Genomic DNA, 24,480 nt, shown 5'->3' with positions numbered 1-24,480 from the left:
AGGGCTCTCAACAAGAGAATTGTCGAGGCGTCTCGGTGTGAACCAAAGCGACGTTGTTCGGACATGGAGGAGATACAGAGAGACTGGAACTGTCGATGACGTGCCTCGCTCAGGCCGCAGTGGGTGACCGCTGCCTACGGATTATGCGTCGGAATAACTCTGACAACAACGCCACCATGTTGAATAATGCTTTTCGTGCAGCCACAGGACGTCGTGTTACGACTCAAACTGCGCGCAATAGGCTGCGTGATGCGCAACTTCACTCCCGACGTCCTTGCCGAGGTCTACCTTGGCAACCACGAGACCGTGCAGCGTGGAACATATGGGCCCGACAACATGCCGAATGGACCACTCAGGATTGGCATCACGTTCTCTTCACCGATGAGTGTCGCATATGCCTTCAATCAGACTGCCGCCTGAGACGTGTTTGGAGGCAAACCGGTCAGTCTGAACGACGTATGCCGCTGGTGATAACGGAAGGCGCCGTAACTGCTGTAACATACGTGAATGCCATTCTCCGACCGATAGTGCAACCATATCGGTAGCATATTGGCGAGGCATTCGTCTTGATGGACGACAATTCGCGCCCCCATCGTGCAGATATTGTGAATGTCATCCATCATGATTACGACATCGCTCGACTAGTGGCGAGCACATTCTCCAGACATGAGCCCTACCAAACATGCCTGGGACAGATTTAAAAGGGCTGTTTATGGACGACGTGACCCCCCAACCACTCTGACAGATCTACGCCGAATCGCCATAGAGGAGTGGGACAATCTGCACCAACAGTGCGTTGATGAACTTGTGGATAGTATGCCACGACGAATACAGGCATGCATCAATGCAAGAGGACGTGCTACTGGGTATTGGAGGTATTACAATCTGGACCACCACCTCTGAAGGTCTCGCTGTGTGGTGGTACATCATGCAATGTGTGGCTTTCATGAGCAATAAAAAGGGCGGAAATGATGTTCATGTTGCTGTCTACTCCATTTTCTGTATAGGTTCCGGAACTCACGGAACCCAGGTGAGGCAAGACTACTTTTGGTGTGTGTGTGTGTGTGTGTGTGTGTGTGTGTGTGTTCACTTCAAATAACTGACATTAGCAGTTGAAAAATGATTATTTCGTGAGATTAACGATTCTTCCCTTTGACTTTTATTGAAGTTAGAATTTTGCCTCGTGTAGGTTTTTCAGAGGCATTTATTATACAGAGAAACTTACGACCAAAAAGTCTGTGGCAAAAAAGTCAGTAGAATGGGAAAGCAGTCGAAGTAGCAAATTTTTACATTTTATTTACTAGATGACTAATTACGGACCGAGATCCATTTTCAAATCATAGCATTTACGAACATGTCAAAAATGCTCGTAGTACATTTTTGAAACGTTCGGAAATCCCATTTCCGATTATGTTACGACGATTTCAAAATTGGTCTCGGCTCGAAACTGGTCATCGAATGAATAAAAAGTAAAAATTTGCAACTTGGGCTGGTTTTTTATGTACTGATGAACAGTAGTTGTTGCACTAAGGTACTGCAACATGCTGGAAGTTCGCAAAAGAAAATGTTTGTAAGGTGCAGTAGCTGCTGTTAATTTTTTCCAGAGGAAATGTTTCTCACATGTATAACACTGCAGAATGATTGCAGCTTGCCATACTTCAGACATTTGGTGGGTGATATGATAGATGTAATAGATACCTCTCGACTTTTCACTAGCTTTTTCCACTCAACTGTTTTAGTCATTCGACGGCTCTTCACTGATGAGGGATCTGACTTTGAGCCACGAACAGATTTTAAGCAGTCCTTTCAGGACTGCATGGTTTTCGGAGGTTGGTGGTTAGAGTCGGGAAGCAGAGCCACTTTGCCGGAGGACAGGAGAATCTCGCATGTGTCTTTTTCAGCAGGAAGGCCGTCCTGGTTTTTAGCCGGGCGAAGTGTCTCATATGTTACCTACAATGCAATAGTGTTGCACAATCGCAGATCCCCGACTAAGTGCATAATGAAACTCATCGTATGTGTCAGTATGGGCACCGACTCTGTTGTGAGTAATTCTGCCCATTGATCACTTTACGATGTCTGCATACAGGGAAAAAAACCAAGTGACGAAAACTGACGTTTGATATACACACAGTCGTCCATTTATGTAGCCTCACAGTTGCATTTGTGTGCGCTGATGACGTGATGACGTTCAGACGGAGCACATGGTCGTAATAAGGACTGAAAAAGCCACACACTATGGGTTTCTTCCAGTATTTAACGACCGTTAAGTTCTAAATGTTCCTTTCAGCTCTGCAGGAAGTTTCAGTACAGTAATGCAAAGTCTATAGTTACCGCAGATGGATGATGTATTGCTCATAATTACGGACTCGTTATGTATTACCCGAGTTGTTTACGTGTGAGAGCAGCAAGGCTCTTATATTTACTGGAGAAACCAATCAGTTACAGTCTTTTAAAAGGTAGTGTGATTCTTCCTCCTCCCAAACGGAGTCTCATTTATCTACACCATTGAAACGACTGTAAAGTGCATGGCAGTGGGTACATCCATCGTATCACTTACTAGGAGTTTCTCATGGTCCATTCACGTTCAGGGGTGTGTGAAGAATCATTAAAGTGCCTCTGTGTGTGCAGTAATCAGTCTAAACTTGTCTTCGTGATCTGTGCGAGAGCCATACGAATGGAGTTAAGATGTATTCGCAGAGTCAGGATTTGACGTTGGTTCTACAGACTTTCTAAATGTGGTTTTATGGAATATTGTCTCCTCCAAAAATAACCTGCACTCAGTGCAGTACTTAGCTCCTCGAAAAGCATGCAGAATGACAAAATTCTGGGCTGATTTAACAATTGCGGCATTCCAATAAACCTTGAAAACAAAAGTCAGTGAAATGACTCACCCAGACTCAGTATAGAAACATTCCTATAATGCATATAATGTCTCGTAATCAGCACGAAACACGCCGCGCAGTGTTTGTGTACGAAATAAAATGTTCACATGCGAATATCTCCTAAAATAAATCACTCACAAATCTCAAGCTTTCACAAAATATTCCAGACAATTAGATCTTATGGCCCTGTGCTTCTGGTTGAAGTTTCAATTGATGCTATAGATGAATCCATCACAGTCGTCCCTTAGGTAAAAATTTATATCTCCGAAAGTACTGAAGTTATTCACTTGAAATCAGCTGGGCCAGCGTGAGAACCAAAATTCTGCTCCTCCCAGCTCCGTGGTAAGCTACGCTTTCGATGTAAGATGACAATTCGTAATAATTAGCTACATTACAAACCCAGAGAGTGGTTGAAAAAGTGTTGATATAGCTGACATGGCCAGTTTCATCTGGTTGTTTCTTTCAACTGACAAAACTGACAGAGTGAGTAAACAGTTGACCAGCCACTCACGTCTTGCTGCATCAGTGACCTGCCCGTCATCCGTGTACTGCTTGCCGTGGAGTGCATCCTTCGTTGGACCAAACAGACGGAAGTCGGAAGGTGCGAGATGCGGGTTCTTCAGCTCTGAGTGATCCACCGGTCACCTTGAAGGAGAGCACGTTCCCACATCGCAGGAGTCACAGCCGTCTGCAGCTGGCCGACACGTGGGCGGTCGGCCAGATATGCACAACGTTGCTGCGACGATGGCGCTGCTAGGCCAGGCGTTGATCACCAGTAAGCTCTTCTGATGCTGACAGACACCTCGCACTACGACTCGCGGTGCTTCTGTTCACTGCCAAATCTCCTCAGACATTCTGCAAGCGGGTATGAACATCTCCGATGCTCTGGTTTTCATCCGAAAGAAACTCGTTACCGCTCTCAGCTGGGGTCGAACCTCCTTCACGGACGCCATTTTGGAGGCTACATACGGTGCTGTCAGCTGATGGAATTCCATGAAGCTGTAGGGGCTGAAGCGGGAATATTCCACGATGTCTCACAAATTTCGCATTTTTCCAACAGAAATTGGCCGAGAAAAAAGTGTAGCGTTGCAGATCGAATGCCCCCGTAATTTTATAATTAGCTCAGTCGGATGATTATGCTTATGTATTTTAATCAGGGTCCTTGATCTTGGTGTGGCTAGGTTCTTCACAATGCCTGTCTTCGTCTCGGCATCTGGTAGCAAGAAATGCGTGTGTTTGAGAATAGCTCCTCCTTCGATTTCTCCCTGAGGTCACTGGAAATTTGTTTAATATCGTTCTCGGCCGAAAACACTAACATCTTATTGCTATCTGAGCTGCACAGTGAAGTCGCTACCACAGCCAGGACAGACACACAGCCAAACCAGTTACAGAAGTACTGGCCTGCACGTCAACTGGTTCCGAAAATGACGAACAGATTAAGGAAATGCTTTTTGAGAGAAAAGAAATTGGTCAGATCGTTAAACGAGGTGAAAACTTGTGATGGGGCACTCGAAATCGATAGGCAGAATACGAAGCGGAAGAAAAGTTGGAGGAGAAAAGAACTGAAGTAAGGGAATGAAAGGGGAAGCTGTCTGGCAGAATTTTGCACAGAGCGTAATTTAACCACTAACAGTTTGTTTGAATCATGAAAGACAATTGTGTACATGGTTGGAGTCAGAATGCACCTCACTATTTGATACATACTACATAGTCCTAATATTTACTATTACTTAACAAATGAAAATGTGCTCGGATGGAACCCTGCTTCTCTCATAATGACTCTGGAAATTGCTAATGTCCATTCCAATCAGCTGGAAATTTATTTCCTGAACCAGAGATTACGAGTTGCAATTTTCATTTTAATCAACGACGTGGAAAGAAGTCCCCTCTTAACGAAACGAAGAAAGACATTGTTATCTAACAATCTATTCAGAGTACGATACATTGTCTTAGAAATATTGGATCATGGTTGGCTGTCTATTCAGAAAATACTGTCTGAAAAACTAGTTTCGTCGATTATTGGACTATTTCTGGACCAGTTGGTTGATAAAGACCAGATGCCATCCGATATGTGGAATTACAGTGGAAGGCCCCATCACATCGAAAATGCCTCTGAGGGGTGGAAGAAAGTGATCTATTAATATCAAAGGTCAGTCAAATGTTTTCTCATTAATAAAAAGCCTTAGAGAGGGCGTCGAGTGCTTTCGCTGATTAATTTCGAATTTTATATGGAAAAAGAATAAAGAAGTCTGCAATTCATACTGATGAGGCGACTGTAAAGATTCCAAATTGATGGCACCGTGAAATCGTTTCTGACTTGTGACCCACACACAGAAATTACACTGTAGAAGGAAACATCACCACCATTGGAAGTTATATAAATATTGAAAAGTAGTTTAATGCTCGTCGTACTCATTGGAAAGCTTGTAAACAACTTTAATGATGGACGAAATGAAACCACTTCCTCACGGTTTTCCTGGGAAACGACACACCGACAGCTAAATACCTGTTGCAATTTGTGGAACATTCGGTAATGAAGAACGGTAGGGCTATCTTAAAGGTCATGCCTCTCCTAGGGCACCATCACGGCACTCCTATTGAGAGAGACTCTATGAAGAAAAACCTGTGTGGGTGGACAGCAAACAGAAAACCGGTGCAGAAGACACAAATGACAAGCAGCCACGTCCACTCATTCGCCCTTCGTCTGCAGACCTGCTGCACGGTGTGTGATCAAACCACTGTCCTCCCGAATGTGAGTCCAGAGTGTCTCACCGCCGCGCCCTGCATATCCAGTCCACTACTTGCATTTCACGCACGAAGATTGTGTCTCCAAAATATGCTGAAGGTGATCGGGACCATGGCTCTCTGTCTACTAATAATTCAGACGCGATCCCGCTCAGTATCTTGGCAAATTTGTGATTACCTAGAAAACGGTTTGAGTGAAAGGATCTGCGAAAGCTCAGTGTAAACTACTGTCGCATTGCGAATGTCACAATAAAGTAGAATACTACACCACTGATCTCAGGATACATTAAAGATTTATAAGACAATGACGTCTGATTCTTAGACGAGGAACATGTCGATGCTCGAAGACTGTACGGAAATGTAAACGGCTTTACAGCTTTTACCACTTCGTTTATTGACATGCAGCAGCACTTGGATGTAGGAAAATACGGTAACAATACCTGTAAACAACAGTGAAAAGTCGTTCATTATGCGATTACAACGCCAGTGTCCAAAGTTTTGAGCCTATAACATTGAGTGCATACTTGGAATGGGGAGACGAAACAAAACCGCAAAGCGACATAAAACGGAAGCAAATGTACAACTAACTAACGAGGGATGGGAAAGGAAGACTTGGGTTGGTCGGGTGGCTTCCAGAAGCCTGCAGTGTACGTGTTGGCCTGCGACCCTGCGGTGACCTCCGGCGCTACGCTCTGTACACCACTGCCTCGGCGTCTCCATCTACGTCGAGCTGGCGTGACAGAAGCCTTGGGACGAGTTCTTAGGCGCTCTCCTGGCACTGTAACGGCCCGGCAGACGTCTTACGCTGGTGGAATGGAGGTGCTAAGTCGGCACGTTTCGAAAAAAGTGGATGCCGTTCTCGCGAAACCCACTTGTCTGAATTTACGAAACCAGTTTACACTGTAGGGTGTGGAACTATTTCACTGACTCCGTCGTTTGCTACTCATACGACCAGGAGAGTAAAGAGTGATGTCGGAGCTGTGATACAGCTTACTTTGGTTTAGCCATGACGTATCTGTCATCTAATAAGTATCCGAATGTACTGTGGGGCAAAGATGCTATACAAACACGGCCACGCCAAAAGGAGATGCAAATATATATTTGTGTGAAAGTTCCACAACACACGTTCTGGAAATGGAGGCAACGAGTTTAATTCCTAAACTGCTCAACCTGGAAATACCTGGGTACACCATAGCTTGCAACATTCGGATAAAATGGCGACATGATTTATGATTGTATTATGCAGCATTGTTTACCACGGAGGTGGGCGCTGAATCTTTTTCTTAAGAAAGAAGACACAGATATCAGTCTGTTAAAAGGAGAGTTAAACGTACGAATGAATCTAGACCCTTACAGTGGTTCAGAACGGTTCAAATGGCTCTGAGCACTATGGGACTTAACATCGGAGGTCATCAGTCCAATAGAACCTAGAAATACTTAAACCTAACTAACCTAAGGACGTCACACACATCCATACCCGAGGCAGGATTCGAACCTGCGACCGTAGCAGGCGCGCGGTTCCAGATTGAAGCGCCTAGAACCGCTCGGTCAAGGCGGCCAGTAAAGTTTAATTGTGCCTACCCTGAGACATTCACCGAGGAAACTGATTTCTGCCTTACATGTACATTGCTTCTGATGAGGTGTCACGGATCTGAGGAATTTGAGATAAGGAGGAAGAAAATATTTCTCAGAGGTGCCACGAGCTTGGATTTAAATATAAGTCCTGTATCTTTAGGGCTGAAAGACGTTTGTTGCTTTGCCAATTTTTTGCTATGACATAAATAAACCATCTTTTGACTGAGAACGATAACATTTTTAGAAGGTGAAAGCAGTCTATCGTAGCACCGCGCTGGTAGTTACAAACTTTATGTGATCACGAAGCAGTACGGACCCTTGTCATTTTAAGGAAACTGGTGACGTTGCAATTGATTTAGGGTGTACAACACTTTAACAGCTGTTGTTTCATAAAGGTCTGCATGCGCTTCGTACAAGTGTTGAGGGTGCAGTGTGAGGGCTGCTCAGTGGCACTGTGTTTCAGGACCACCCACCATGTCGGCAGTTACGGAGGTTCAGAACACCACAACCGAGGCCCTGGCTGCCCTGCTAGACGGGGGTGAAGACGCCCTGGTGACGCTGGTGGCGGGCGAGACGAGGGTGGCGGCTCACAGGGCCGTGTTGGCAGCCGCGAGCCCCGTGTTCGCAGCGATGTTCGCGCACGACATGCTGGAGGCCAGCTGCGGCCAGGTGAGCGTCGACGACGTGGAGGGCCCGGTGCTGAGGCTCCTGGTGGCCTACGCGTATACCCTGCAGGCCCCCCAGCTGCCCGACACGGCCCCCCAGCTGCTCTCGGCGGCCGACAAGTACGGCTTGTCGGGCCTGAAGGCTGCCTGCGAGCGGCAGCTGATCTCGCAGTTGGCCGTCGAGACCGCAGCGGCGACGGCCGTCAGGGCAGTGAGGCACTCATGCCCGGACGCCACCAGGGCTGCCGTCGCCTTCATAAAGGACCACCTGCAGGTGATGGCCACGCGGGGCTGGGCGGACGCTGTGCTCGAGTACCCGCAAGAAGTCATTGAAGTCTGCAGTATGCTCGGTGAGCCACCAGCAGAAGCCAGGTAAGCACGATACCCTTTTTGGCAGTGAGAGTGTGAATTTGACGTCGTCCTTGCTTTGTTCGTCTTGGGTTTCTTTGCTGCCTACGTTGCGTAACGTCTTAACTTGATATAATTACTGATCATCAGTCACGATGCTAAGTCTCTCGCTGTTTTCACTTCTTCTGCTTCTATCAATTTCGCCTTTCTCTGATTTACTCTGATTCCATATTCTGTACTTCTCAGACTGTTCATTCCATTCAGCAAACCCTGTAATTCTTCTTCACTGTCACAGAGAGAATCAGTCATCACCAAATCTCATATCATTCCACCATGAATTTTAATTCCACTCTTAAGTCTTTCCATTATTTCCGTCATCGCTTCTTCGGTATATAGATTGAACAGTAGAGGCGAAAGATTACATCCCTATCTGACACCCTTTTTAACCAGAGTGCTTCGTTCCTGATCTTCCACTCTTATTTTACCTTCTTGCCTCTTGCACATATTGCAAATTACTCGACTTCTCCTGTGGCTTAACGGAATTTTTCGCAGAATTTCAAACATCTTGCAACATTTGATATTGCCGAACGCTTTCTCCAGGACCACAAATCCTATGAACGTCACGGAACTTCAATTTTCTTTTCCATTCTCCTGTGTATTATCCTTGTCAGCAACGTGGATGCTTCAGCTGTTAAGATGATTGTGCGATAATTCTCACGCTTCTCTGCTCTTGCAGTCTCCCAAATCGTGATGATTATATTTCTCTCAAAGTCAGATTGTATATTGCTAGACTCATACATTCTACACAACAGTGAGAATAGACGTTTTGCCACCTCACCCAGTGATTTTAGAACTTGTGATTAAATGTTGTCTATACCTCATGCCTTCTTTGATCTTAAATTTTCCAAAGCGGTTTTAAAATCTGATTATAGTCACCAATATTTTCCATATCGACTCCTGCTTGTTCTTCTGTCACACCATCGGACAAGTTGTTCCAATCACAGAGGCCTTCAGTGTACTCTTTCCAACTATCTGATCTCGCCTCTGTATTTAACACTGGAATTCCCATTGTGCTCTTAATGTTACCACGCTTGCTTTTAATTCCGTGGAAGATTGCTTTGAATTTTCTATATGCTGCGTCAGTCGTCCCAAGAATCATTTCTTCTTTGATTTCTTCACATTTTTCGTGCAGCCATTTCACGTTAGCTTCTCTGCACTTCCTTTTCATTTCATGCTTAAGTGACATATTTCTCAATTACTGAATTTTCCTGAATATTTTTGAACTTCTGTCATTGATTGATCAACTGAAGAATTTCTTATGTTTCCCATGGTTTCTTCGCAGTTAGCTTCTTTGTACCTACGTTTTTCTTTCCAACTATTGAGCTGTTAATTATCGCAGTATCTGTAGCCTCAGAGAACATAAATCTCATCTCTTCTTTCCTTAGTACTACGGTATTCCACTTCTTTGTACATCGATTGCTCCTGACGAGTCTCGTAAAATTCCGCCTACTCTTCATCACTCCTAATTGTTATCAGTCTATATCTACTCCTGGGTATGCTTTACAGTACAGTATCTGATTTCAAAATCTGACTTTAAACCTCCCATGTTTCTGTCCTTTCCCAAGTATACCCCCTTGTCTCAAGATTCTTGAATAGACTATACTAGCTATTACTAGGATAAATTTACTATAGAACTTAACTAACCTTACTTCTCTCCTATTCCTATTGTCAAGTACATATTCTCGTGTAACCCTTTCTTCTACTCCTTCCCCTACGGTTGCGTTTCAATCCCTCCATGACTATCACATATGTACCAAATTACCTGTTCAATATCCTCATACTTTCTCTCTCTTCACCTTCAACTTGCGACGTCATCATGTATTTCTAAACTATGCATGTTGTTGGTTTGCTTTCGATTCTCACGACAACATCTATACTCATCCGTTCACAGTATCTCACTTTCTGCCCCTGCCTTTGTATTGATACTGAATCCTACTCCTGTTATCTGCTGCTGTTGCTACTACCCTATTCTCATGTGACCAGAAATCCTTTCCTTTCCTTTCCTCTACTTTTCTTTCCTTTCCACATCACTGACACCCACTATAGTTAGATACGTCCTCAGCATTTCCCTTTTCTTATTTTCTAGCTTCCCAACCACATACAAATTCCTTACTTTCCACATGACGACTCGTAGAACGTTATCCTTTTGTTGATTACTCAACTTTTTTCTCATGGTCACCTCCCCCTTGGGCCTCCTCGCCTGGAGGTTTGAACGGGGGACTAGTCTTTTGCTAATGGAGAGACCGTTATGGCTCTTATTGAATCACATGCCACATGTCATGTTGATGCACGTTATGCATATTTACACAGTGGTTTACATTGCCTTCTGTGTCCTCATGTTGTTGATCATTGCCAATTCTTCCTCATTTAGGACCAGTTTCAGGCCTCAAGGGAAAGAGAGTGCCCTGAACCTCTGTCGGCCCCTCCGCCCTCTTTGGAAAGGCTGTTGGCTGAAAGAGGGCGATACCTTACGCTGGAAGTCTTCAGACACCAATGCTGATTATTCTTATTCAAAATTCAAGCGATGGTGAGGTTCAAACCCGGGACTGAGGACTTTCCTGATTACTGAAAAAGACGCTACCCCTGGGTGACTGGCCCCAAAGAGCAGGGTGTGACTCACTGAGATATCCAGGAAAGCAGGAGCTATGAGCACTGGGGCTACTCGAGCACACTGGGGGCAAACAAGAAGAGAATAATCCAGCCAGCACAATAATATTGTCACACTCAATGCTGTGCCTTACAATCACATTTCCTTCTCGTCTCTGTTCAGCTATCGCCCTGAATATTTTCTGTGCATTCCCTTTTACAAAACAGACAGGCAATCTCTGCCCCCCTGTCTTGTTTGAAGTTCCCTGTGGCGTTACCAGAGGTCGTCCAGTGAATCCTATCAGGTTTCCTGCTACTGGGATACAGCAGATTATATTCGCTGTCCACCTACAGGTATACGACATATCTCCCACAACGTCAGTATTGATGTGACGTTTTCATCCAGCTATCATTTGTTGCCTCTGTCTCTCGGATACATATGCTCCATACAAGTCTACTTTGTTTCCTTTTCAATTTAAAAAAAAAAACCATATTCAGTAGACTATAGGTTACTTCACAAGTTGAAACGTTGTCCATCAGATAAAATTGCATACACTGCGTAATCCATTTTTTTCTATTAATGGTGGCCTCTACTGCAAACTGCTCAACACGAAAATTATTGTTTAAGAAACACATCACCACTGCTGTCTTTTCAATGAATCGAATTGTGGAGACATTACATGCATATATACAGTTCTATTTGCTTTACTCAAATGCAGATTTTGAATATACTCTTAATAACTTTTGTAGCATACCTTTTGTATTTCTTGTCCATCTTCATTCCCTCAAGCTTCACATCAAACAACCCCTGCATATCCATGATCATGTAGTTTCAAAAAGTAAGTTGGTACCCCAACTTATCAGTTTGTTTCTCTATCACTGGATCCCTCCCTCCTCTCTCTCTCCCTCCCCCTCACCCCCCTCCCCCTCTCCTCCTCCCTCCTCCCCCCTCCCCCTCCCCCCTCCCCCTCCCCCCTCTCCACCCCTCTCCCCCCTCTCCCCCTCCCCCCTCTCCCCCTCTCCCCCCTCTCCCCCTTCTCCCCCCTCTCCCCCCTCTCCCCCCTCCCCCTCTTCCCCCCTCTCCCCCCTGTGTGTGTGTGTGTGTGTGTGTGTGTGTGTGTGTGTGTGTGTGTGTGTGTCTCTGTCTCTCTTCCTCCTGTGATATAATTCAGCATCCATACATCAGTTTTCGAATTACCTCACAACCAAAAGTAGCAGCCAGTTGACTTTAACTGCTTCTAAATTCTGTCTGATAGTTGTTCTGTCAGGGCAGCAAAATTGTTGGCCCTTATGTTTGGGATTTGGTTTTTGCTTCCTTGTGAACAATTTGTTGTTTTGCAACTTAAGCTACGCCATTGGGGAATATAGCAGAAGTAGTGCAGAAAAAGACCAGTTAATTGATGCTACAGTCACGTTAAGTGACAGGCTGGTGTTGTTGGCACTGTGTGTTCTGTTGCCCCGGTGGACAGTCCCTCAGCTGTACCGCCTGCAGTGAGCCCCTGTGTGAACACGCCCACCCACACAGTGTTTCTCTGTGCAGCTCGCCAACCGCCACAGGGGGCGGGCCCACCCCCAGCTCTGACCGTCAACCCCACAGCGGCCACAGCCGGACTCCTGCTGCAGCTGCGCCTCCCACGACTGCCCGACACACCCCTCCACCTGATGACGCAGCCGTCTCTCGCTTCCGGTGAGTTGTGTTGCCACACGTGCCCAAGTCTTACCCTCGCAGTACTGCTTATTTTGGCATTAACCAGCCGATATAGTAAATAAAGTAAAATACAGATTCCTTCAGTTTTTGGATGGAGGTTACGGTTGCCATTAAACATTACTCCTTTCTCACTTTTTTGGCTATGATATTTTGAAGATTGAGCACATATGCAGAAGATTTCTCGTTCTCTGTATTTGCAGTGAGAATTACGTTCAGTTCAGAGTCACTCAACTGTAGTTACGTACGAAGTGTCCCATACAAATAATACCCATTTCCAAATATTCTTTATATATTGATGTGTTGAATCTAGATTTTGTTTTGAGTGATGATTGTGTGTCTTACAAATTGATTCTGAATTAAATGGGCGTGGAAACGGGATTTTTCACACAATTCCACTCAACAAAACCAATGTGAATGGTTGTAGATATAAGTTATTGAAGACACTCAGGAAGAAGTGGCAAAAGAAAGGTAAACAGAAATACAAGTAATAATGACAAAGTTAATATTTACTACCGGAATGAGGATACAGCTTGTTTTGGGTATGTCTTAAAATGTAATTCGAATATTCCTTAAATGGTTCCCTGGTCAGTTACATCTGTAGTGCCTATTGGAAATCTGTGCCGCACTGTAACAGGAACCCAGATTTGCTGCTTATTGCAGGCAGTCTCCTTGAGCAGTCGGCTGCCTGAGCACACCTCCACTTCTGACTCAGCTTCTCATCGACACTTGCACTAGAGTTTACCCCGGGGGACTTGTGGGAAGAGTAGCAAAAGGGAAATCGAATCGGTGGATGTTACCCTACTGCAGAGGATGTACATGAGAACCTCTGGTGGTGGTGTTAGCAAATCATGGGTAAAAAACATCATCCACAATGGCAATTCCATCCACGCCAGCAAACGCACTCAGCTGATCTAATGGTTGAGGCATCTGTTCTCGAGAAGTGAGAAATGCAGTGGGTGTGGCTGAGTGGAGATGCGTACAGCACTGTATGGATCGTCACATGTAAACAAACTGATGGATGATGGAGGTCACCAGGTGTGATGAGTAGTTGATTTGATTCACCGAGGAGAAATTTTGCATAATTCCATGGTATAGTTAACTTTTATTTTTAGAAAAGAGCAACCGACGTGGGCAAAGATAGTTGGTTCTACTGAAAATATACTGCCATCTCAAAGTGATCTGACACGTTTGCGAGATGACTCAATAGCTGGTGGATTTCAAAATAAAGTATGGACCAATTTATGCTTCAGTAACACACACACACACACACACACACACACACACACACACACATACACACACACACACACACACACACACACACCTACCTACCTGGGACCAACAGCAGTGAGACTCTTAGACATGCCTTTTGAAATTAACCAGAGCAGAATGCAATACGCTATTGTATAATACAGAAATTTCTCCCCTATACAAAGGGAAACGTGGGAGCCAAACAAGTAATTTAATGTGGCAGGAGTCTTTTGAATGGACTTGACTTATTCCCTTTTAATAGTTTCCACAATGAAACATTGTCTCAAAATGTGGTAGAAAGCCCAAAGACATTCTGGTCGTATGTAAAGTACACCAGTGGCAAAACAGTCAACACCGTCACTGCGCGATAGCGATGGAGAAGTTACCGATGGTGGTGCCACTGCAGCGGAGTTACTAAATACAGTTTTCCTTAATTCCTTCACGAAAAAAGGCAATGTAACTATTCAAGAATTCGAAACCAGAACAGCTGTTAGCATGAGTAACATAAAAGTATATATTTTAGGTGTTGTGAAACAACTCAAATCACTTAAGGCAAGTCTTCTGGTCCAGATGGAATATGAATCAGGTTCCTTTCAGAGTATGCAGACACAATAGTGCCTTTCTTAGCAATCATATACAACCGTTCACTTGGCGGAAGGTCTGTTCCTAAAGACTGGAAAGTAGCACAGGTCACACCAATACTCAAGAAAGCAAATAGGAGTAACCTATTGAATTACAGACACATATTACTGACCTCAATTTGCTGTAGGATTTTGGAGAATATACTGTACTCCAACATTATGACTCACCTCGAAGAAAATGACTTATTGATACATAACCAACACGGATTCAGAAAATATCGTTCTTGTGCAACACAGTTAGCTATTTATTCCCATGAAGGGATATAAGATCGATTCCATATTCCTAGATTTCCAGAAGGGTTTGATACCATTCCTAACAAGAGACTATTACATGGTGTATACGACCCGGAAGATCCGGGAAAGACCCAGGAATTTTTTCATCCCCAGGAAAACCGGGAAAATCGGGAATTTTCTAGAATCCCGGGAGTTTTTCATCGATTTAGTTTTCAGTTAATTTTTTGTCATTTTGACTGGTGATAACCGATACTCTAACAAAGGACATTACTGTATCCTGCTACTGCAGAATAATACTGCAGCAACAAAATATGAACGAGGGAATGAAATATAAATTGCGAAGGAAATGCTTCATATGTAAACAAAAAACACACAGTGCTCATACAAGCGCCTGCCAACAGCAAAATGTGTGAAAGGCTGTAAGAAGACAATGCAGTGCTTCGTAACAACAAATTACCACCGATGAGCGTGATGTCGCAACTGTTTCCATTAGATTCATTTAAGCAGTTACGAGCGGAATCACGCGCGTGCGCAGTTGAGTCGCGTTTGAGTACAGGGTTATTACAAATGATTGAAGCGATTTCACAGCTCTACAGTAACTTTATTATTTGATATATTGTCACAATGCTTTGCACACACATACAAAAACTCAAAAAGTTTTTTTAGGCATTCACAAATGTTCGATATGCGCCCCTTTAGTGATTCGGCAGACATCAAGCCGATAATCAAGTTCCTCCCACACTCGGCGCAGCATGTCCCCGTCAATGAGTTCGAAAGCATCGTTGATGCGAGCTCGAATGCGTGAGGATTCTCTACCTCCAAATTCGCACATTGTGTCTGTTCACTTCACCATTAAGAAAAAATATTGCTTCATCACTGAAAACAAGTTTCGCACTCAACGCATCCTCTTCCATGAGCTGTTGCAACCGCGCCGAAAATTCAAAGCGTTTGACTTTGCCATCGGGTGTCAGGGCTTGTAGCTATTGTAAACGGTAAGGCTTCTGCTTTAGCCTTTTCCGTAAGATTTTCCAAACCGTCGGCTGTGGTACGTTTAGCTCCCTGCTTGCTTTATTCGACTTCCGCGGGCTACGCGTGAAACTTGCCCACACGCGTTCCACCGTTTTTTCGCTCACTGCAGGCCGACCCGTTGATTACCCCTTACAGAGGCATCCAGAAGCTTTAAACTGCGCATACCATCGCCGAATGGAGTTAGCAGTTGGTGGATCTTTGTTGAACTTCGTCCTGAAGTGTCGTTGCACTGTTATGACTGACTGATGTAAGTGCGTTTCAAGCACGACATACGCTTTCTCGGCTCCTGTCGCCACTTTGTCTCACTGCGCTCTCGAGCACTCTGGCGGCAGAAACCTGAAGTGCGGCGAGGGGGGGCAAATTCGTATTGTTGAGGAAAAATAACCTTGTTTCACAAAGCACCTAGCATCTAGAGCACATTGGTCTATCGATTATTCAAAAGAGTTTGAAGCTCATCCCTGTTGCTTTTTGCACATTTTTGATCACATTCTAAGTTGATTTCTGAATGAATCATAGTGCATAGTGTACGTGATGTACCTGCCAGGGGAATCCTCGTCGCATCTGGAAATAAACTTTCCTGCAGACAAAAGGGGACGGGGCTACACGAGCTGAGTGGAATAAAGCCGCACGGGTGAATGTAGTATGTGTATGTGACTGACTGGTATGCAGATGATGTGCGAATAGCTACGTCCATAGATTCAGACTACCAGAGTAGAAATGAACGACCAACAGGAATAACAGATACGAAATATTAACGTATTATCTTGTCGCTGTATCAAAGAAAATGAAAGTTTGACAGAAAGTTTTTGACCAGGTCGCTACACTAGAGAGGGCAAGTTGCTCATTTCCTGGTTAGCAGCCGCTTAAGTTCCATTCTGGGAGAAGCGCGGAAAACGCGTTCTACGAACACGTAATAACGCCTAACCGGAGAATAATCGCTGGATAATTACTAAACCGGTGATTCTGGCAGAGTTAGTAGAGTTAATTGGAGAATGAGCTTTGACAATGATAGGAATAGTTACAGAATTAGGGATGAGAAGATTTTGTTAGAACGAGGAAGGAGAAGAAACGGGGCGGTTCCAAATTTATACAAAAATTTCGTACTACTACTTTTCTATTTTTCGATCTCATGCGTAAGAAACGGGAGCTTATGAATGAAACATGAAACTATTTCCTAACATAAAGCCTTTTGCTTGTAGTAGGCCAAACAGGCATTTCATATACCTGGCGAGTTATATTCTGCCGTATTATAAAAATGAGCATTATTACCAAAACAGTCTCGCTTGTCTGGTGTGTGTTACAGCTGCTGCAATATTAGAAAGACCTATTTTCTTTCGTCCTGCAAACCGTGACAATAGACATAATGAGATCGAGAAACCACACCAGTCTTTGGTACTATTTGTATTAAAAGCTTTTTGAGTATTAGACAACGTCATTTCGATTTTTCATGTAGCAAAACAATTGACGAATTTTGATGAGGTAACAGATTCTTTCGCAGAAAGGAAAGCACGGCGTGTAAAGCTGGAGCAAGATTAGTGAGAAAACGCAAGGATTGAAGAAATATATACTGTCTTGCCTGTCTCTTGTCTTACTTGGTTTTGTGTGTCCTGTATTTCATTTTATGTCACACAGAACAGAAAGTTATTAGCTATTAGGCAATAAGGAACCCAAATTTTCTGAAGAGTTCTTCTTCTTCCGGTTACAAATAATTCCATCCAGTATTAATTGCAAGGTTATTTTGTTTAAAATCAAAGGACATTTTAATTTTCGCTGTCCTGAATGTAGTTCGATGGCATCCGTTACAAAATACTCACTTGAGTCCCACAGTGCGAAGTGCAGTGGCGTGCAGTGCAGTAAGAGAACGCTGTGTGAAGAGGCGTGGCACTGCACTTCAGCACACTTAAGACCAAATAATGTGTCTTAAATTTCATCGAAGTTATATGTTTTATGCATAGGACTCTTCAGGAAGAAGTGCTCTACAAAATGAACATTTTTTGAAAAGTTTTTTTTTGACGTCCAATCTCAAGCGCTCGACGGTGGGGGGGGAGGGGGGGGTGGCGCCACCATCTAACCGTCTAGTATTGCCCCGGTACGAAATATCATAGATCCAGGGTTGATGCGCAGATCAGGTTGACTTGTAGTGGGGAGGGGGGGGGGGGGGGTGATATGTGTTCACATTTAGTGACTTTGCTGTTTCCTCTTCGTTCACTGCTGTCATGTCAAATGAAAGAGAGTGGTTTCTGTGGCTGGGAGATATCAAGTGAATTAAAATACATTCACACAATTATGGAAGATTAAAATATGTCATTAGTTCCAGATTTTAATACAATTTCCACTTATCTGACAGTCAAGCATTAATTATCTTGCAGAACAATGAAGTTACTTTTGTCGCTTTCCTGAAGTAATTCGGCTTTTATTCATCTTTTCCGCTGAGGCAGCCAGTTTGTTTGAAACGAAGTGTTCAATTCCACACTATTGGCTAGTTTCAACTGTTCGCTGCATTTCAAGGGCACGTTTTCATCTTCTACAGGGTGTATATGACCCGCGACAACCGAGATATCTGAGAAAAACCCGGGAATCTTTTAGAATTCTGGTAATTTTTCATTGTTTTAGTTTTCAGTTAAATTTTTGTAATTTTGACTGGTAAGAACCGTTACTCTAACAAATGATATTACTGTATCCCGCAACTGCAGAATAATACTGCAACAATGAAACTTAACGAGAGAAAAAAACCAAAATAACTTAAAATGCAAAGGAAATGCGCCATATACGACGACGACACAGTCCTCATGCAAGTGTGTCAAAGGCTTTAGGAAGACTGTGCAATACTTCATAACAACAAATTCCTTCCGACGACCGTGAAGTCACAACTGTTTACATTACATTCGTGTTAGCAGTTACGAGAGAGCTCATGCGCATGCGCAGTTGAGTCGCGTTTGAGAAGCAGATTCTCCCGCTTCTGGCTACAGGAATGTGGCTCTTTGCTGTGCAAGCAGTCGCAGCAAGCAGCTAGATGGTACCGGGAAAAGGGGGCGCCAAATTCATATTCTCAAGGAAAAAAACTTGTTTCACAAAGCGCCTAGCATCCAGCGCACGTTGATCTATCGATCATTTATATCATTTTGAAACGCATCCTTGTTGGTTTCTGAACACATTTTAAGTTCATTTCTGAATGAATCGTAAGTTGATTTTTGAATGCGTGCGTAGTGTACGTGATGTCTCTGTCGGGAGAATCCTAATCGCATCTAGAAAATAAACTTTCTGCAGACAAAAGGGGATGGGGCCGTTCGAGCTGAGCGGAGTAAAGCCGAACGGATAAATGCCAGTGGCTGTCTGATGATGTGGTTGATTGGGTTTTCGAATGATCAGCTTTGTTATAATTAGTAGCGAAATCCATAGATTCAGCCTACCAGAATGGAAATAAACGACTGCAGGAATAACAAGTGGGTAAGATTACGTATTATCTTCTCGTTGTATCCAAGAAACTGAAAGTTTGACAGAAACTTTCTGGCCAGATTGCTACACTAGTAAGGTCCAGTTGTACAGTTGCCGGCTAGCAGCCGCTTAAGTTCTGATTCGGAAGTAACGCAGAAAACGTTTTGTACGCCTAATGGCAGAACAATCACGGGGTAACTAAACCGGTGATTCTGGCAGGGTTACTGAAGTTAATAGACGAACAAATTTTGACAGTGGCAGGAATATCCACAGAATTGGTGATGACAAGATTGTTAGAACGAGGAAGCAGAATAAACGGGGACATCACACAAATTATGGAAGGACGAGACTATTCCAAATTTATATAAGAATTTAGTAATACTACTTTCCGATCTCATGCTTGAGAAACTGGTGCGTATGAGTAAAATGTGAAACTTTTTCCTAACATTAAGCTTTTTGCTGGTTGTAAGCTTAATAGGAATTTGATATATGTACTTAGTGAATTACATTCTATCGTATTTTAAAAATTACTATCTGTGCCAAAACAGTCTCGCTAATTTGGTGTTTTAGCAAATAAAAAAAAATTATTAAAATAATAATAATAATAGTAATAATATAATAATAATAATAGTAATAATTTGTAATAATAATAATACTTGTTTGTTTGTTTCGTTGAGTAAGTAATTGAGAGATTATAATTTACGCCGTGAATTCATCGAGCTTCGCACGTCCGAAGATGTACGGAACGTAGCCAGGGCTCATTATATATTTTCTGTAGACAAAGTCTAATATCTGACCTGAGCTTCAATCACGAAAACGGAGTAACTAAAATTACTAAAACAAAGAAAAGCATACGATTAAATAAAACATATATTCATTTTAACATATACATTACAATATGAATGACACTTACGTAAAATTATAGGTAAATGATTGCAGATAATTTGCAAATGAGAGCGACTTATTGGTTCTGCGCCTCTTTTCTGCAAATAAGTATGAAATGGCTAACTGTGGAGCCACACAAAATATTACGTCCTTCTAGGACAACGAATGACATAAGAGCGTTGATGCCTACTGGCTGTGACAAGAGAGCGGAGTTAATTGCTGTATTTTGCATTCTCTTGTCTTAAAAAATCGATACATATAATCTAAGTTAACTAAATTAAATATCGTCTGTGCTCGAGTGCAAATGGTTCCTTAAACTGCCCCCCAAATTGCGAAGGCAAAGGTGTACCACCTGCAGCTGAGCAATTTGTTGACGTATTTTCTTTATTTATCATGTTATGAATCATAAGTTGTTACGTATCATGTTTCACAGATTCAACATACATATAATATCATAAATGTCATACATCTATACAAATACATAAATAATATTTACATACAAGATAAATGAAAGTGAAAATAAAAAATAAAAATATTTGATACCGAGCGGTATTGAACCTGGAAACTCCAGTACCAGAGTGCAGTGCACTGGCTCAGAGCTATCACTGCTCTCGTAAATTAATGACAGTTTTACATAGACTGTAAGAAATTTCACAGTTCGTATTCACTTGAGCTGTTACCTTGTAATAAATTGTTGGGCATATAGTCCGTTGTTCTCTTTCACTTCGAAATGTTATTACACATGTTCATTCAATAAATAAAATTAATTAATGGTTTTGTGCACTTTCAGAGATATGTGAACATATTCTCTTTAGAATGTCACTTGTTTGTAAAGGCTTATCTGTGCTAAAGTCTTTGCACTTTTAAAATAAATGTCACGTGTCACATGTTTTGTTTACATTGAGACGAAAATTCTTGAAGAAACAAGTTGGAGATCAATAATCTAGCAATGAAGCGTGCTTTGGAAGACGTAGTTAAAATGTGTTTCGTCTTGGTAGGAATACATGGTGTCAGTGGTTCCATACTGACCAGTCCGTGTTACGTCTACTCAATAACCTCCAATTTCGTCTTCCAAAAGGCGTATGTCATCTCCTGGATATTGTGTCGTCGTTTCGTCGAAAAGTGTGCCGTGGTTTTGCGACTCACGTCACCTATAGTGTCCCATCATGAGCGCAGTGAACCGTTTTTTTAAATATTTGCACACAACTTGTTCATACATTGTTCGTTGCAAAACAAAATGTTCGTTCACAACAGAGAGCACAAAACATAACAAATATCACTTCACTTTGAGTACAGTTTTCTGTTACATGTTTACATAGATATAAAAAAATTTTCTGTGAAACGTGTACGTATACATTTACATTACATTGTTTGGTAATACATATACATATTTTACATTTTTCAGTTGCATTAAACTAGATATTTACAAGTACATATGGGTCAGACATAGAAAAAATTATCTTATAGGTTCAGTGTATTGTGATACATTCAGAAAATCCATTTTCTTTTATAGGTCTCTTCCCCTTTTTAATAAAGTTTTCCTTTTAAGTATATTTTCCTTTACATCAGTACTACACAATAAGTGCTCTTCTTCATTAAATGTTTCCTGCAACATAAACTTTCATAGTAGATTAGAAAACATCTTGGAGATGATCTGTCCTGAAAAGTCATGATTACAATAAGACACGACACGTCACATCCACAATCAATTCCAAATTAGCACATGCACAAAGTATCATTTACAATTAAAATAAAATATATATGTATAGTCTTGCTCAATTAATCTCACATGTCATTTTCTGTAGAGTGTTTTTTGTGCATGTTGTGTTCATGTGGATTGTGGTGTGAGTGTGAATAGCAAATCAAGTGTCTATCATGCCAATTAATATATCAGGTGCAGGGCAGGAATTGTCTCCAGTCATTTAGTCTGTCAGCTTGTCTGCAGGGTATTAATAAATATAATCTGTAACTGTGCTTTGCATGAAAATTGTTAGTTCTTCTTGTGTCTTATCTTCTTGCTGCTGCTGCTGTTGTTGCTGGTGCTGTAAAATGTAGATACTTAAGATTATATATCTTCTTCTTCTTCTTCCAGCTTGAAGTGCCAGATGTGACTTACCTTGTTTTTGTATCAGTATACTCTGCTAATGGCTAAAAGTTTTCAAATCTTTGTGAGGGTACAAACCTAAAATTCTCTTATTCTTGGGGTTTTGTAGCAGATATGCTCCAGGGTGTGGTATATCAATGATTGTGTAAGGACCTTCATATAATGGACGCCACTTGACATTACGTTTTAGAGGTGATGACGATTTGTAGTGGGTCTTAAGTAAAACTTGCATGCCTATTGTAAAGTTTTGTCTTCTTTTCAGATTAGCACCATAGTTCTTATTTCTAATGTCAGCTTGTTCAGTAATTGCAATAAGTACTTCCCTTACCTTTTCCTCGTGTGAAGGTTTGGTGTCAGAAAATTTTGGTAGCAGGTTGCTCCATTCATTAGTTTCCTTTGTGTCAAACATGATTTCTCTGGGAGTATAGGGTGTGTTGTATATATTTAAATTGTTGTGTATTTCCTCAAAAAGTCCTAAGTAATGTATCCAGTTTGTGTGCTGTGTTGAGGTATAAGTTCTCATGAATCTATTTAATTCTCTAAAAATTCTCTCACAAGGGTTGGCTGATGCATGAAACTTTGAAATAAAGATACTCTTAATGTTATTGTCCTTTAGAAATTTTCTCCAGATGAATCCTGCATAATATGTGGCATTATCTGATAGAATGGCTTTAGGTTTTCCACAGTATGGCATGTAATCATTTGTGAATCTTCTGATGATGGTGTTTGCTGTGGATGACTTAATGGCAAAAAGTTTGATGTGCTTAGAAAATATGTCATAAAATGCTAGAATGTATTTACAACCACCGATGCTAGTTGGATGAGATCCGCTAACATCTGTACAAAGTATCTCTCTAGGTCCAGTGGGTAAGATAGAGTGCAAATCTGTTTTGGTGGATTGATTTTGTGGCTTGGATTTTTGACATATGAGACATTTGCTGATAACATCATGTATTTTTCTTCTCATGTTTGGAAAATAGCAATACATTTGTAACTTGTTTAGACATTTCTTTGTTCCGTAGTGTCCCCAAACTGTGTGAGTGTGTGCAATGAGTTTGTGCACAGAATCTTGTGGTATGCAAACGCACCAGTTAGTAGCATTTGTGTGTCTTTTATAGAAAAGTATGTTGTTGTGTAACATGTATCTCTCTTGTAAAGTGTGATTGTGTTGTTGTACTATGATTTGTTTTATTTTGTTCCAGTGTGGATCTGAATCTTGTAGTGTTGCCATGTTCTTGCATAGGTCTATGTAGTATTGTGTAAACTGTTTGTCCTGCATGAGTAGTATTCTGTAATCGTGTGTGTTCTCAAAGTCTGTATTGTTATGGTGTAATCCTTGCGGTAGTCTTGAAAGTGTGTCAGCTATTATGTACTTGATTTCAAAAGAGTAATTCTGTAATGCAAGTGCCCATCGTGTAAGTCTAGGATGAATGAGTTTACATGACAAAAGGAAGGTAAGTGCTTGATGGTCAGTGTATATAACGGTGTGTCTTCCATACAGATAATAATTAAACTTTTTAAATGCCCATATAATAGATAATGTTTCCAATTCTTTCACATTCCGTTAAAGTCCGACTGGCAAAACCAATGATCTTAATATGTTCTGAAGTTTCTGTTTTAACAAGTTGGAATAAACAACATACCAAACCAATGTTTGATGCATCACAAGCAATACAAAAGTTCAAATTGAAGTCTGGATGTTCCAGCATGTTAGAATTTACTAACGCTTCTTTGATTTTAGTAAAGTCATTTTCACAGTCATGGTTCCAAATCCATACTTGGTTCTTCTTTAATAAGTTTAGTAAGTATTTGCTATTGGGTAACTGTTTAGGTATGAATCGTCTGAAAAATGAGCATAGACCGAGAAATGATTTTAACTGTTTCTTTGTAGTGGGACTGGGGAAATATCTGATAGCATCTAATTTTGAAGGGTCAGGTTTAATGCCTTGTGTGTTGATGATGTGTCCTAGGTATTTGATCTCAGAACAAGCAAATCTAGATTTACAAATATTGGCAGTGATACCAGCTTGTGTGAATCTGCATAGTAAAGTGTTCAGGGTATCAGTGTGTTCCTTCCAGGTTTTTGAGGCAATCAGTATGTCATCTACGTAGTGCGTAACAGTTTCTAGTAAATCATCACCGAGTACAGAGTTTAGTGCAGTAATGAATACTCCTGAGCTTACATTTAGGCCAAATGGTAATACACAAAATTGATAAGTTCTGCCACCAAACATAAAGGCTGTATATTTTCTAGATTCTTTGCTTATTGGCACCTGCCAAAACGAATTTTTAAGGTCTATTGTAGAGAAATATTTTGCATCCAAGAATTTCT

The 24,480-nt window shown here is 41.9% G+C and overlaps 1 protein-coding gene across 1 annotated transcript in view; it reads left to right on the top strand.

Moving 5' to 3' along the window:
* Window positions 1-24,480, top strand: part of LOC124553335 (TD and POZ domain-containing protein 1-like) — a 609,900-nt gene that overhangs the window by 31,551 nt on the left and 553,869 nt on the right. The window contains exon 2 of the mRNA XM_047127211.1: window positions 7,666-8,239. Within this exon, the coding sequence (XP_046983167.1) occupies window positions 7,677-8,239 (563 nt within the window). The 5' untranslated portion in view covers window positions 7,666-7,676. The remainder of the gene's footprint in view (window positions 1-7,665; window positions 8,240-24,480) is intronic.

The sequence above is a fragment of the Schistocerca americana genome, chromosome 11 (assembly GCF_021461395.2).
Source record: "Schistocerca americana isolate TAMUIC-IGC-003095 chromosome 11, iqSchAmer2.1, whole genome shotgun sequence".
Taxonomy (NCBI): Eukaryota; Metazoa; Arthropoda; class Insecta; order Orthoptera; family Acrididae; genus Schistocerca; species Schistocerca americana.
Note: the sequence above shows the minus strand (reverse complement) of the source record. Positions and strands in the feature narration are given on the sequence as shown.